The sequence below is a fragment of the Podarcis erhardii genome (genome assembly GCF_964252035.2).
Source record: "Podarcis erhardii genome assembly, chromosome: 9".
Taxonomy (NCBI): domain Eukaryota; kingdom Metazoa; phylum Chordata; class Lepidosauria; order Squamata; family Lacertidae; genus Podarcis; species Podarcis erhardii.
In genome coordinates this window covers 76,002,263-76,018,588 of record NC_138512.1, presented here as the reverse complement: position 1 = coordinate 76,018,588, position 16,326 = coordinate 76,002,263, and the positions used below count along the sequence as shown (strand labels likewise).

Sequence of the window (16,326 nt, the reverse complement as noted above, 5' to 3'; positions counted from 1 at the left end):
TCCTCCGATTCCCCCAAGCAGGGACAATGCTGCTGGGTGGCCAGCAGATCTAGCTTCCCCAAAGGGGCGGACGGACTGGCGGCTCCTTAGCCTGATCCTCCCTCCTCCTTCCTCTTCAACAACATTTGATTCAGAATTTTTTTTCTTCTTGTTTTCCTCCTCTAAAAACTAGGTGCGTCTTATGGTCGGGTGCGTCTTATAGAGCAAAAAATACGGTATGCCCGTTTCCCTTGAAATGATAGTCCAGTGTGTCGATATAAATCTACTCTAATATTGTGGAAGTAGGAGCCAACACTAATGCATCATTTTGTATTTGCATGCCACCAATAGCAATGGTCTCCACACATGTTCGTCACCAAGAGATATTTTACCAGGCCTTTCGCAGACGCTGCCATTGACTTGGTTGATGCATGTTGCTGCTTTCAGCCCTTGGTTGTTTGGCACCGCCAAGTAGCTGCAGAACCCAATGTCGCTCGGCTCCCCAGGCAGCCACTGGAGTGAGGTGTTCGTGAAGGGAGACATGTCTTCCCAGCACCAGTACGATATGTTGATCTTCCGCAGCCCAACCCAGGGCGTCAGGGCTTTTGGCTAAGAGGAAGGAGGGCGGTATGAGAGTTAAGGAGGAGCACACAGCCACCGTGTGACACACGGGCATTTTAAATGAGCAAAAATATGCTTTCTATTAAGGGATAGCTCTTGTTTAACGCATAATGGTCTCTGGGCTGCCGAGATTCGAACAGGGTTTAAGTGAGAGGCAGCAAGCTGCTGAGTTCGCAAACAAGGTCATTTGTGTCTCTCCGCAACCCCCTCATCCTATCGCGGGCTTCTTTCTCTAGCTCTCTGCCCCTTCAACGAACACGCATGCTAATTGCGGCAAGTCTCATACCTATAAGTCTCATACATATAAGTCTCATACCTATAAGTCTCATACCTATATACTAGACGGTCAAACCCAGTTGCTAAAATGGAGCCCTAAAACCAGACAACAGCTTGTCAGAGACATAATGGCAAGCCTAGGTGAAAGGGAGGGGGTGGCACCGTGAGTGCCCCAAGGGGGATAGAGAGCACAGTGTCACAACTGCCCCACACTAATAAGATTATGGGTAGTTGGGTCTTACAAGATAGCTAGGTGTGGGTTCTCTGCATATGGAACCAAGCCAGGTAAGCCCCAACTTTCAACTGCTAAAGTAGTCAAAAACCAAAAGCAGTTGCTTTTGGGGGATTAACATCAAAAACATAACATTGTACTGAGATGCCAACATTAGCCTTGGTTACAACCTCACAGAGGAATATGAATATCAACAGCTCCCTTTGAAACGGAGCAACTCAACCTGAGCATTAATGCGCAAGGGCCTCCCTGACCACCTAGACGCAACTTCAAAGGGCATTACGGATCACTCACCGATGACTGTGTTTTCTGGAGTTCTTTAAGAAGGAAATCCACCTTCTTCTGGGTGGTGAGCGACGCCAGAGCGGCATTGTGGCTCCGGCAGTTCAACTTTGCATTGTCGTAGCTATCTTTCGTTTGCGTGAGTCTCAGGCAAGAGTTGCCCACCAAGTGCCAGGTGGCCCCACAGATGTTCTCTGTAAAAAAAGAGGGGCAGAAGTTTCACTCTTGCCTCGCTTGTGGCGATCACCCACAGGGACTCAGGTGCCTACAAGGATCTCCAATTCACAAAAAAATATATTTAACTCATCAATATACTATCATTTATTTAACTCACTAATAATAATAATAAATAATAATAATAAAAATTTTATATCCTGCCCTCCCCAGCCGAAGCCAGGCTCAGAGTGGCTAACAACAGTAAAAGTAACACAATTTACATAAAATCACAATCAATTAATTGAAATACATTCTAAAATCAATTCAGAATCAAATTAATGGCATTAGTTAAAAATAATGTCAGTGCAATAAAGCAATGTAAAAATATAGGCAGGCAGGCAGATAGATATTCTTCTCCATTTGGGAGCAAAAGGAAAGGGTAGAAGCATATGTGAATGCTACATTCAAGGAGAAAACATACCAGGCAAAGCAATGCATTCTTGATTCCGACCTTCCCACTGACAGTTCTGATCCAGGCTGCAGCTCTTACAGCTCGTCTTCTTGTTACAGTAAAAGGCAGGGTTATCCTTGGGGCAATTTTCAAACGCAGCAATGGGAGTCTAACAGAGACAGCAAAAAGGTACACTTTTTCCTTCACAACATACACAAGATGAATCAACAATTCTGCTAAACAGACAACTGGGTAGATCTAGCCATGAACACACTCCTTGAGGAGCACCAAAGCCAGCAGAGTTATCTAAACTTCAGAAATCCCATTCATCCACCCAGCTTTGAGACCATTCCAGGCTTGGGTTTCATTAGAAGTTCCAGGTCAGTTCCATCAGTTTTGTCACAGATCGTCCCACTGAATAAGAATTTTTGGCAATGCATTCAAAGTGTGCCTCCCAGGTGGTGACAGCCAAAGGTTTTGAAAACCTTCAGGGCTTTTTTAAAGGTGGCTAACTGTAAGGATGCATTCCCAAAACACTTTGGGGCCCATACACTTTTTTCAGTGACTAAAAAGCAAGTTCTTCAGCTGTTGGGACCAAAAAAAAGGAAGAGGGGAAAGGGGGTCCTGAGGGTCAGGGTGTATGAAGAAAGCTTTCCACATGCAGCTAAATCAAACAACCTGGCAAAGTAGCAGCCATGTGACCTTATTCCTCATTGCTTAGCTCAGCTTTTGCTAACCTACTGCCTCCAGGTATTTTTTGACACTGGGTCCAACCAGCACAGCTGTCCAAAGGACCCATTTCCACTCACCCCAGGACCTTCCAGGCCAAAAGATATGATGTTACCCAACAACATGAGCTAACAGTGTGATGCAGTAGCAAAAAACCCTAATGCTATTCTAGGTTGCATCAACAGAGGTATAGTGTCCAGATCAAAGGAAGTCATAAAGGTAAAGGTAAAGGGACCCCTGACCATTAGGTCCAGTCGTGGCCGACTCTGGGGTTGCAGCACTCATCTCACTTTACTGGCCGAGGGAGCCGGAGTACAGCTTCTGGGTCATGTGGCCAGCATGACTAAGCTGCTTCTGGTGAACCACAGCAGCACACAGAAATGCCATTTACCTTGCCGCCGGAGCGGTACTGTCAGGGAACTGCCATCGGAGCCAGAGGGGGAGGGAGGGCTCCAGAGGGATTACGGAGAGCGTCCCAGGAGGGAGAGAAGCAGCCCATCTTTTGGGGAGGGAAATCAGCGTAACACCAGTGGAGAAGGGGGGCAGATGGGGGAATCGGCGAGGTGGCTCCATGACTCCTCGCCGGAGACCAGCGGGGAGAGCACGGGTCCTCCGCTGCCCACACCCTCCCTGCGCAGAAGGCTTCCGCGCAGGGAGAGTAGGCAGAGACTAGGCGTCAAAGAGCTTCTTTGCTGGAAGAAGTTCAAGAAACGCCCACTGACGGATTCTGCCAGCGACTGAGACAGCCACGGGCGAGTGGCTGTCTGGACAGAATAGGGTTCACCCAGGTAACTCAGCCAGGTGTGGCGATGACTTACGCACGAGCAACCCCTAGAACCATTACAGGTACCTATTTATCCACTTGTACTTTGACGTGCTTTCGAACTGCTAGGTTGGCAGAAGCTGGGACCGAACAACGGGAGCTCACCCCGTCACAGGGATTCGAACCGGCGACCTTCTGATCGGCAAGCCCTAGGCTCTGTGGTTTAACCCACAGCGCCACCGGCATCCCCTAAGGGAAGTCGTAGTGCCACTCTATTCTACCTTGGTCAGACCGCACCTGGAGTCCTGTGGCCACAATTTTGGCAAACTGGAACATGTGCAAAGGGTGGCAACAAAGATGATCAAAGGTCTTGAAACTAAGCCTTATGAGGAACGGTTGAAGGAGCTGGGAATGTTAAGCCTGGATAAGAAGAGACTGAGAGGAGATACAATAGCCATCTTCAAATATCTAAAGGGATGCCGCATGGAAGATGGAACAAGCTTGTTTTTTCCTGCTCTGGAGGGTAGGACTCGAACCCATGGCTTCAGGTTACAAAGAAGGAGATTCCGATTAAAGATCAGGAAGAAGTTTCTGACAGTAAGAGTTGTTCCACAGTGGGACGGACTCCCTCGGGAGGTGGTGGAGTCTCCTTCCTTGGAGGTTTTTAAGCAGAGATTGGATGGTCCTCTGTCCTGGATGCTTTAGCTGAGTTTCCTGCATTGCAGGGGGTTGGACTAGATGGCTCTCGGTATCCCAGTGCTACAGTTCTATGATTCTATGCCTCAGAGGTCTTGTCCGCACCACACCCCATTGCATGTAGACCTCACCGTCCCTATGCCATAGGAACCAGAGGCATCTCAACTGGAAAATGGCCCTTTAAAAAATACAAACAGGTCCTCAGAGGAAGACGGGTTGACAGAAGGTCTGGACCCACCCGCCTTCATAAGGCCTCAGCATACCACTGAGACAACAGCCCTTTTCCTGCAAGCTCCAGCTAGCACTTGTCACATTGATCTGTCCATGGTCCTGACAATCTGTGGTTAGCCTTCCTGCTGCAATTGATCTGAGCCCACAACACAGCACTGACATTCATTTATCCCAACCCTGACCCATGCATGTGAACCTGAACACTGTACAGAACGCCAACGAACTGAACATCAAAAACGAAAATCTCCTAACTCAGTGGTTCTCAACCTGTGGGTCCCCAGGTGCTGAACTACAGCTCCCATCATCCCTCTGGCCTTGCCAGCTAGGGGTGATGGGAGTTGTAGTTCAACAACATCTGGGGACCCACAGGTGGAGAAAGGCTACCCTAACCTAAAGGATACAAGGGCATAGGGAGTGTGAGGACGAATAAGGGACTATACTATTTTATTGTAATAACGTGAAAAACCTAATATGCTATAGATAAGAAAGACAAGCAGAGCCACTGATCTAACACAGCCTGCCTTGGAAGCATCAAATCAAAACAGAACAAGACAAAGGTAGGTTTTCAGTGACGGAGTGGGGGGAGATTGTTGTTTGCACCCTGCAACACTTCTCAGTGTGTGTGACTTGTGTGATTAGGTATAAAAAATAGAAGCATTTTGGCAGAGTATACACAACCCTTTTGCTTCTCCCCACTCTCTCTTCTAGGATGTTCATTAGTGAGCCACCGAGCACAATTGAAGCAGCCCACCCAGAGCTACGAATTGCAACTGCTTGGCAAAGTCAGCTGCAGTTGCTGACATGCACTTTCTTGGCAGCAGACATGGGGGGGGGGGGAGGAAGCAGAAACAGTTACCTGGTCTTCTGAGCAGTTGCTGTTCCTCGACACACACTGGTCGGTGCACCAATGGCACCGGTTTGTGTTGGACGTGCAGCTGTAGCAGTCTGTTATCTGATCACATTTGTCATGGTCCACAGCTAGTAAGGAAAAAGAAAGACCTGCATGACCAAACAGGGGCATTTCCTAGCTGTCTCAAAAGGCCTACTTGCCCACACAAGCAACAGGTGTTATTATTTAATTAAATTTGCATGCCGCCCTTCATCCACAAATCTCAGGGCAGTTCACAGCATAAAAATACTAGGCAAAAACACAAAATGCATGACAAAAACAAAAACAAAACAATAACCCACCCCTGTCAGCGGGCTATTCCATGTCAGACTGTAGCGGGGGACTTTCATATGAATGAATGCTCCTTTATATACATAAAAGGATACTCCACATTGTAAGTCACCACGCACATTTTTTTATTATTATTATTTCAAAATATAGAGGAGCAGCTCTAAAATTCAATGAAGGGGAGCAAAAGGGGTGAGCCATGGGAAAATATGCATTTACTTCAATTGCACCTATGCAGCTTAGTTGCAGCAGGCAGGCAGTACAGTGGCACCTCGGGTTACAGACGCTTCAGGTTACAGACTCCACTAACCCAGAAATAGTACCTTGGGTTAAGAACTTTGCTTCACGATGAGAACAGAAATTGCGCAGCAGCGGCGCAGCGGCAGGCCCCATTAGCTAAAGTGGTGCTTCAGGTTAAGAACAGTTTCAGGTTAAGAACGGACCTCCGGAACGAATTAAGTTCTTAACCCGAGGTACCACTGTAACTGCATCTCTGACCACTATCAATGCTGGCTGGGCCTGACAAGTGTAGCTGTTCAGCGATATCTGAAGGGCACCCCCTACATTTTTCAACCCCCAAACCATTCCTCAACGCTACCAAACAGCCAGTGGAAACATCCCTAACCAAAGGCAGTGTCCAGCATGCCAGAGTAATAAAAGCCGGTGGATCTGTCTGCAACACTTACCTGTCCAGCAAGGGCATTCCTCAGCAGCTTTTTGCTCTTGCTGCTCTGTGGCCAGTTCCCACGGGAGGCACTGGAGGGTGGAGCTGTTCCACACGCATCGCAGCCCGGGGCCTGCCCCCGAGCAAGAGGTTGCATTGCTGTAGGCTTCACAGCTTTCCGGCGTGTATTTCACAATGTCGCTCAACAGCAGGCTGTTAAAACCTCCAAATATATACATATTGCTAACAAAGGAAGGAAAGGGGAAGGGAGAGATCAGTGGCTTGTTCTTTACTTCAAAAGGGAGACTGTGTGAGACACTTCTAACCGGCTGATCCACGCACAGAAGCCATGTTTGAAGATTCCTCTCAAACACTAGGCTTGTTTCCAATTAAAGCACTCCCATTCCATGAGAAGTTGCCTGGTTGTTCAGGAACCCTTTGTAGGGCCGTTCACTGTTGACAGCAAGCGCCGGACCACTTGCAGCCCACTGGCCTTGTCAAGCAGGTAGCAAACCCACAGGTGCAGTTGGGCTGCACTTAGCTTGGTGGGTTGCAAGTCGGCTTCCATAAAAGTAACATTTCTACAGAGTTCACCACTATCAGAGGGTAGCCAAGCAGCTCTTTATGGCACAAGAATCTAATATATGTGCTAGAAGCCACCCAGAGTAGCTGGGGAAACCCAGCCAGATGGATGGGGCATAAATAATAAAGTTGTTGTTGTTGCTGCTGTTGCTAATAGCTTGCATTGCAACTCTAAAAGAGTAAAGAGAGAGGCAGAAGGACTAATAGGAACTACTTAGTTCTACATGCTGTGTGTTCATGCAACTGATTGCGCAAGTCAGGTGTAGGGAACCTCAAGCCCTCCAGATGTTGCACTGGCAATGCTCGCTGGGGTTTATGGGAGCTGATGAGGGCAACATCTGGAAGTCGAAAGGTTCCCTGGCATAAGTACATGGTCTGGTATGCAGTTCTGCAATGGGCATGCAAAGAATCTTAGGTGTTTTTAAAACCTACATCCAGTCTTCTTGGCTACTGAGAAGTTTGGGAAAGTTGCAGCTGGGGCTGGTGGACATCTTGGAAGCAGAAGGGCGAAGTCATGATGCTCATGGCTTCAGTACTCTAAATCATGGGTAGACAACCTAAGGCCCGGGGGCCGGGTGTGGCCCAATCGCCTTCTAAATCTGGCCTGCAAACGGTCAGGGATTCAGCGTGTTTTTACATGAGTAGAATGTGTCCTTTTATTTAAAATGCATCTCTGGGTTATTTGTGGGGCCTGCCTGGTGTTTTCACATGAGCAGAATGTGTGCTTTTATTTAAAATGCATCTCAAGGTTATTTGTGGGGCATAGGAATTCTTTCTTTCTTTCGTTCAAAATATAGTCCAGCCCCCCACAAGGTCTGAGGGACAGGTCTGCTGAAAAACTTTCCTGACTCCTGCTCTAAATTATCTCAAGTATCTCTTGGTTCACCTCTTCCCCATCTCCACAATTGTTTCCTGACCCTGATCTATGCAGGCCACCCACAAGCCAGTTTCCATGTGCTTCCAATCCTCCAGCCTGGGTCAAAAACACTAAAGCCGGACTGAGCAATGTGTGGCCTTTCAGATGCTGATGGACTACAATTCCCATCATCCTTGCCAATGGTCCTGCTAGCTGGGGCTGATGGAAGTTGGGAGACCAACACCATCTGGAGGGCCACAGGTCCCTGCCCTAAATCTCTAGCCTATGTGGATGCAAAACTTGCATAATATACTCTGACAGCAGGACTGTTTCCCAACGCAGAAATATTGTGACGTGCAAAGTGCACAGAGCTCTTAATAACTCTGCTGAGCATCACCTGCACACAAAGGAGGCCAGAGTTTCACAAAAAGAGACTTTTTAAGTGAACCTAAGAAGTGTGAAAATTGTTTCTCTGGGTGTTTTAAGACAAAAGAGAAAACTGTGGCGGTACAGATTAAGTGACGGATGGCTGAAGTCAAGTGCGGTGCAGTAGGTACAAAACAGAGTTCACAAAAGGGCCAGCAGTAACACAGAGGAGCAGGGAAATGGGTTTTCGCCCAGGAGAAGATTTAAGGCGGAGGCTCTCAGAAAGGCGATAAAACCATGTTGTTATGATAGGAGGTACATTAGCCAGCGAATGGGGTGGAAAAGCTGAGTTGGAAACTGTTGTTCAAAGCAAGGATGGAGGCAAAACTCAATGAGCTAAACAGTCATGTTTCAAAACTAGTAAAAGTACTTCTCCACAATTAACCCATGGAGCTCATTACCACGGGAAGGTAATAGTATGGCAGCTAGCATAAAACCGGCAATAAAGAACAAAAGGGGTGGGGGAAGTTTCAAGCCCACCACAAAAGGTAATGTGTACTCTATACACATTAACACAACTGAGTGTAAGCTTGGGGAAGCATTCATGTTGTCATTTGCATACAGTGTGTTAATCTGCTGGGAATCAGGGAGCAAGAGCCAGCAGCTAAAATATTGGCCCTATCACTTAAATTTGACAATCCACAAGCGCCATGGATGCTGTTGCAATAGGAAAAGTGAGTTGCTTTAATTAGACTTCATACAAATGGCAATCCCCTCTTTGTGGTAACAGGTATGGGCACCTGAATTGACATGGACAACAGAGAAAGACAGCATTGCCCCATGTATCCAAGGTATCCAAATTTGTTTTGTGGAATGGGAAAGGGGGGGGGGTCATTTGTCCAAAAGACATAACTATTTTTTTCTTATACGCGACGTCTGCAGCAAGAATCCTGGTGGCTAAGTACTGGAAAGGGAATCAGTTACTAGGGGAGAGTGGTGATGTAAGCTTTCAGAATATTTAGAATTAGCCAAATTGACAGATATAATACGACAAAAACCAAAAAGTGAAGTGAAAAAGGAATGGGAGTGTCTAAATGAGTACCTTAAAAGCCAAGGTTCAAGGACAGAAATCTGGCTGAGTCTGGAATAACCTTGTGAAGTGAAAGGATAAGAAAGAGGGATTTATATCTAGATGCTAGGATAGAGGTGATGAGGAAAACAGGAAGACACAAGGAGAGATAAAGGAGGTGCTGTGGGATTGGTGGAAGTCGATGTTTGTTTTTCTTTTTAGTGTTTATATTATTAACTTGTGAGATATGGATTTGTTTTGTTTTTGTTTTTGTTTGAATGTTGGTTTTTGTGTGTTGTTATTTTTTGATTTTTTTTGTGTTGTGTGGAAAATACTAATAAAATTTATAAAAAAATAAAAAGGTAAAGGAGGGAGCACACAAGTACAAAGGCTCCATCCTTGCTGTCACATGGCTCCCTCTGCCCTCCTACCTGTTGAGGACAAACACTTGAAGCAATGAGCGTGCTGCGCTCCTCTAGGCTCCCCACAGCAGACGTTTATCCTGAACAACAGGGGAAGGGCAAAAGTCAGAGCCCCACAGCCCCTCTGTGCTTGCGATGCCCCTTCAACAGAATAGAGCTAACGGTATGGGCACGAGTGGCAGCTCTGTGCAGCCGTCACAAGCAGCTGGTGCGAGTTCAGAGGTCCTGGTCGTGCAAGCAGGAGCACCTTCAGCCATGACCTCATGTGGTCGGGAACAGGAGTGCAGGATGAGACCCTGGCTCCCCTTCTCCCCACACCCACAAGCCATTCTGCCCTCTTACTTGTTGCTCAGCACAGCAGAGTGTCCAAATCTGTTGACGTCGTGAGGGAGGTCAGGTTGAGGCAGCACGGACCAACAATCGCAAGCTGGAATTAAGCAAGCCTCATTTCAGAGCAGTTCCTTCTGGTACATTAGCTGGCATTTTAGGCGGAACAGGGTTTTTTTTTTTTTTTTGCATTATTCCAAAAGCAATTCAAATGACAACACTAATTCATTAGCTATTCCAAAGAGCAGATAAGTGCTAAAGTGTTTTGGAAGACACATCCAGCCCAATCCCTGGTGCAATTTCTTAAGGAGACCCCACAAAAGATGAGGGTATACGTAGCTGCCATTATTTTCGCCACTCGCCTCATTAACTGGTATGGCAGAACCAGCTTTGTGTTGTCTGCAACCAAGTACCTGCTCTGTACGGCCGGAAGAAGAAAGTCTAGCCTGTGCAAAAGGTGTTTTAGGGCTAGACGGTATTATTAAATCCCCAGGGGGGTCTGATTATCTTTTGCAACTAGATAAATTACTCCCCCACCACACACACAAATGAATGTCACAAGTAGCTAAGAGGGGTCCCTGTTCTTTCACTGGTTATTGGGTGAGTGGGCTCAAATCCATTTAGAATACTTTCTGCTTGCCATGGCTTTAAGGCAAGGAGGAAAGCAGCACAAATCGAACCATCTCTTCATTCCTCTCCCCAAGCTGTCCTAATACCCCCTTTCACATCTGCTTAGATTATTCCCACACAAATACACACTTACCTTGGATGAAACTACAAAAAGCAAAGTACAGTGGTGCCCCGCAAGACGAATGCCTCGCTAAACGAAAAACCCGCAAGACGAAAGGGTTTTCCGATTTTTAGCGGCTTCGCAAGACGAATTTCCCTATGGGCTTGCTTCGCAAGACGAAAGCCCATAGGGAAATCTCCGGGGACAGCGGGGAAGCGCAGCGCGCCTTCTCCTCTGTTCCTGGACCTGTCCTGAAGGCTTGCGGTGGGAGGTCCGGGAACAGAGGAGAAGGCGCGCTGCGCTTCCCCACTGTCCCCGGGGCTTGCGGTGGGAGGAGGGTTTTTCCTCCCCACCGCCAACATTCAGAACAGCTTTCTGAATGTTGGCGGTGGGGAGGAAAGCCCTCCTCCCACCGCAAGCCTTCAGGACAGGTCCGGGAACAGAGGGGAAGGCGGCAGCGCTTCTCCTCTGTTCCCGGACCTGGCTTGAAGACTTGCGGTTGGAGGAAGGTTTTCCTCCCCACCGCCAACATTCAGAAGGCTGTTCTGAAGGCTGGCAGTGGGAAGAAAAGCCCTTCTCCCCCGCCAGCCTTCAGAAGAGTTCCCCGCAGGGCTCTCCAAGCTGCAGATAGCAGCCTGCTGCCCCTATCCGCAGCTTGGAGAGCCCTGCGGGGAAGTCCTGCAGGGCTCCCCAAGCTGCGAATGTCTGCCCCGCGCGAGGGGCGCTCTGAAGCAAAGCGCCCCTCGTGCGGGGCAGCAGCCTGCTATCCGCAGCTTGGAGAGCCCTGCGGGGAAGTCCTGCAGGGCTCCCCAAGTTGCGAATGTCTGCCCCGCGCGAGGGGCGCTCTGAAGCAAAGCGCCCCTCGTGCGGGGCAGCAGCCTGCTATCCGCAGCTTGGAGAGCCCTGCGGGGAAGTCCTGCAGGGCTCCCCAAGCTGCGAATGTCTGCCCCGCGCGAGGGGCGCTCTGCTTCAGAGCGCCCCTCGCGCCGGACAGCAGGCTGCTATCCGCAGCCTAGGCAGCCCTGCAGGAACTCTTCTGAAGGCTGGCGGCGGGAGAAGGGCTTTTCTTCCCACCGCCAGCCTTCAGAAGGCTGTTCTGAAGGCTGGCGGTGGGGAGAAAAGTCCTTCTCCCCCCGCCAGCCCTCAGAAGAGGTCCGGGGACAGACTGTCCCCGGACCTGGTCTGAAGGCGGTCTCCCTAGGAACGCATTAATTGATTTTCAATGCATTCCTATGGGAAACCGTGCTTCGCAAGACGAAAAACTCGCAAGAAGAAAAAACTTGCGGAACGAATTAATTTCGTCTTGCGAGGCACCACTGTACTTGAACCAAAAAAAAGAAAGAAAAGGGCATCAGCCCATAAGGTTTAGCAAACATGTTATCTTTAGGCCAATGCCTCAAGGGGCTTCCTGTCTAGAGTATCGTGCCTTTCCCTTCCAGTGATTCAAAATCTTTGGGGTCAAAAGCAACATTGAACCAGCCACAAATGTCCAGCCATTTAAATCCCTTGCAGAAATCAAGAAATTGTCTGTAATAATGAGGAATAATGCAGGAAAATGTGGAAGGAGGGGGAAGTTCAAACTGTTCAAAATAGAGTGGTACCTCGGGTTACATACGATTCAGGTTACAGACGCTTCCGGTTACAGACTCCGCTAACTCAGAAATAGTATCTTGGGTTAAGAACTTTGCTTCAGGATGAGAACAGAAATTGTGCTCTGGTGCTGTGGTGGCAGTGGGAGGCCCCATTAGCTAAAGTGGTACAGTGGTGCCCCGCAAGACGAATGCCTCGCAAGACGGAAAACCCGCTAGACAAAAGAGTTTTCTGTTTTGGAGGTGCTTCGCAAAACGAATTTCCTATGGGCTTGCTTCGCAAGACGAAAATGTCTTGCGAGTTCCTGCGGGTTTTTTCCCCTTTCCCCCCCCCCCTTTTTCTAAGCCGCTAAGCTGCTTATCCACTTATCCGCTTATCCGCTAAGCCGCTAAGCCGCTAAGCCGCTAATAGTGCTAATCCGATAAGCCGTCAATGGGCTTGCTTCGCAAGACGAAAAAACCGCTAGACGAAGAGAATCGCGGAACGGATTCTTTTCGTCTTGCGAGGCACCACTGTACTTCAGGTTAAGAACAATTGCAGGTTAAGAACAGAGCTCCAGAACGAATTAAGTTCTTAATCTGAGGTACCACTGTACTGAATCTTAAAAACACACACACAAAAACCCCAGCAAGGTCTGAGGCAGCTGCCATGAGAGGACCAGGGTATGTGGTCCAATCTTAAAATGTATCTACCCAGGTCAGCTCTCAGGTAATGAGCCAGGGTGTGACCAGGAGAGATACTCACACACCCACAACAACTCAAGAAGGCTCTTAAGTGGGTCTGGCGATTGCTCCTCTTTACTTACTTACACACAAACTGTTTCACACACACTACTTCCAGGAGAGGTAGAAGCATACAAGTTTGCAATAAGGAGAATTTTTAAAAGTTCTAACCACCAGATGGTTCACAGTCTATATTACCATGCGCACTAAAGGCAAATGGCTGGGCAATGGGAGGAAAGAGGGAGGAAAGCTGGATCTCAAGAGGCAGGCATTGATGCCTTGGCTAAGACAACATATGGCCTTCGTTAATGCTTCAACTCCAACAGCACAACTGGCTTCTGTGGGTGCAACAGAGCTCCATCTTCCTCTTCCTCTCCTGTCCCATCTAGCAGGTTCAGGAGGCACACAGCAGGGAGAGAGGAAATGGAATTCCTGTTGCACCACTGGAGCTACACATGAGTAGGAGCATTGGATGCAACCCACATTTTCCAACCCAGCCAGTTGCTTCTCGTAATACAAATGAACCACAACCAGGTGCCTCGCCCCAACAGCTGATCTGTTGCCCACTTCCTGGCTGTCCTGCCCTGCTACTTCCAAGCCTCCATCCTCCTCGGCCTACGCCTACTCCTCCCATCGGGGCGGCAACCGGTCCTATTTCTTCCCCTTTACACCCCCACGTTACTGGTTATTCAGACTTAAAACTTCCCTGTAGTCAGTACTGCACCAGAATGTATTGCAGTGCATGAAAAGAAGGCACCAGCAAATGGGACAGCGCATGCTACATTAGCTGAAATCATTAGAGCTCTGGCAACTTTGAATAGTTCAGGATGAGGCTTTGGCATTCAGGGATGGAACCCTAATACAGTTTAGACTAATGGGCCCTCGCCCTGCGGGATGCTTTAATTGCCAGCAGAGGTTTCACTGATTTATTCTCTCTCTCTTTCCAAAAAAAAGTTTGGTGTGAGAGCATTTGATTTTTTCGCTGAACTGTTTAATGGGCACATGTGCCATTCCAGTTTTTCAAGGCAGATCTAAGGGAAAGTGAGCCAGAAAGTTCAATGGTATTTTTGATCCAGGAGGCTGAGAGCTGCAAGGCCAAGGAACATATTTTTGTAGATTAGGAGGAGCACTTGAAATGCTTCGACTCTGCTGCCTTCTCCCTCTTTCGCTGGGAACCAAGTAAAAAGCTAATGGTTTTGAGATTACCAAGAATTATTGCCCTGCTGACTTTGAACTAAGCCAACTTTTGAATTCCACCTCAGATCCACAAGAATGTATCAGTTTGTGTGTGCACGCACACATGCACTGTGAAAGAGGTTTGTGTTCTCGTAAAACCCAAGCCCGTACACAGGGAAATGGTTGCCAGTATTTCAGTGCATGCCAAGAGAAGAGGGAGACACAGCAACTGCATTATCATGAAGGGCTTTTGATAGCTTCAGAGAGCTATGTAAGATGCTGGGGGGTGGGGGGCGTAAAGCAAGAAGATGGACGTTAAGCTCTTGCACAGAAAAGAAAAATATATTGCTGTGCTACAACATGTGGGCAAAAACGAATCATTCCAGAAATCCAGGAATTATGGTGAGGCTTCCATAAAAACTTAAATAGGGTATTAAGAGATGATCTAGATTTTATTCTTCGGTGTGTAAACTGATCCCCATCTTGCCTAAAGAAAAACAGCATCCATGTTATAGTTTTGTTAAATGCTGCCCTCTCCTGGCTTTTCCAAGCTCAGCTGCTTAATCAAATTGGGTCCCTGCCACATGGGAGCATCTCCCAGCAAGGCACATTCAAGCAGCCACAGAGGCACATGGCCTTTGAAACAAGAGCTTGGCCTGCTTCTCCACATGCCGACTTCGACCCCCGTGTGTGCTGGACAATCTAGCATCACCCACAACTGTGTCGTCGCTAGCCATGCATCCTTTTGCTGGCATTATGGAACAACATTTGCAATGCACACGTTATCAGCAGAACAGATAAATAATGCGCACTCCCCTTGCAACAGACTGAGGGCTGCTCACATTCCAAAAACCTGGGCACAGTTCATCTTAACTGTGTTGTTTACAGCATATTGTATTTCTCCCCCCACGCCACCCCCAGCTACGAGTTGCTGCAAAAGCAAAGTTTGGAGCAAACAGAAATTGCCCCATAGCGAGAACCCGGTGGTGACTCGACATTGCACACACGGCTGATCACAGCAGCGCTGGCTGCCATCTGCATGGGGAACTTGAGATAATGAAAACCAGAACCGTCTGCTACCATTTTTAGGCAGCCCCGCCTCCATTTTGCCCCGAGATATTCCTTTTTTAAAAAATATATATATATATTACTTTTAAAACTTACAAAAAAGAAAGAGAAGAAAAAAGAAAAAAGAAAAAAGAAAAAAAACAAGAAAAGGAAAAAACAATACAATACAATATATAAACAATACAAAACACAACATTGACACATTGACCTAAACAAAACAAAACAAAAACAATTTAAAAACATACATCATACCATTTCAGTAGTCTATCTTTCATCCCCTTGTTTCATCGACCTCCTCTCACCTCCCTTTTTGTATTCCACTTCTATTAATTGTTTCAGCAATTCCTTTCCATCTTTCTCTATTTTCTGTCATATAAATATCTTAACTTATTTTTACCCTTATTTTCCATTAATACTATAATGCTTATTTATGCTTAACTCCTTATAACATTTCTACTAAAGCCATAAGATTTCATTCCAACATTTTTCTAACACTCAGTAATTTTACAATATTTCTATTTTTGAAAATAAACTTTAAACTTTTTCCACTCTTCTTCCACCATCTCTTCTCCCTGGTCTCGGATACTGCCAGTCATTTGTCAATTCCATATAGTCCATCAACCTGGTGATCTTTGCCCCGAGATATTTCGGGGACAGAGCCACATGCAGAACCTTGGCACAGCTGTGCCACAGGGAACTCTGCTGGAGGCTTCCCTGGGGAACCTGTTTGCAGTATAAATACCTAAGTAAATACAAATACCTAACTCAAGCTTTGTGAGTCAAAGCTCAGAAGCTGAGCACCACTGCCCCCCCTACAGTGAGTAAGCCAGAGGGGGGCAGGCAATGACCCTTCCATTAACTGCAATCGTGTAACCCAAAAGGATCTAATGGTTTCAATTGTTTTTTAAAAAAGCATGCTATCTTGAATGTTGACAGATCAGCTTTCACGAATAACAGTTTTTGTCTGCTTACTTGAACTTCTAAATGAGACTTACCTAGATCATAGGCCATGAAATCTGAAGAAAAGCACTTGGCGCCATGGCTCATGGAAGTGTCATTGTGGGTGTTTCCTCCAAACACCAGCATGGTCCCACTAATGATCACAGCGGAATGCAGGTATCGGGAGAACTTGCTGTCTCTGAGAATTGTCCTGTGGACATA

At 47.3% G+C, this 16,326-nt stretch overlaps 1 protein-coding gene across 3 annotated transcripts in view; it reads right to left on the bottom strand.

Moving 5' to 3' along the window:
* ATRN (attractin) overlaps positions 1-16,326 on the bottom strand; it is a 168,404-nt gene that overhangs the window by 80,064 nt on the left and 72,014 nt on the right. For all 3 annotated transcript variants that reach the window (XM_081876620.1, XM_081876621.1, XM_081876619.1), the window contains exons 10-16: positions 16,161-16,315; positions 9,895-9,979; positions 6,280-6,500; positions 5,273-5,394; positions 2,028-2,166; positions 1,403-1,584; positions 372-588 (exon numbers count right to left, since the gene is read on the bottom strand). In XM_081876620.1, the coding sequence (XP_081732746.1) occupies positions 372-588; positions 1,403-1,584; positions 2,028-2,166; positions 5,273-5,394; positions 6,280-6,500; positions 9,895-9,979; positions 16,161-16,315 (1,121 nt within the window). The remainder of the gene's footprint in view (positions 1-371; positions 589-1,402; positions 1,585-2,027; positions 2,167-5,272; positions 5,395-6,279; positions 6,501-9,894; positions 9,980-16,160; positions 16,316-16,326) is intronic.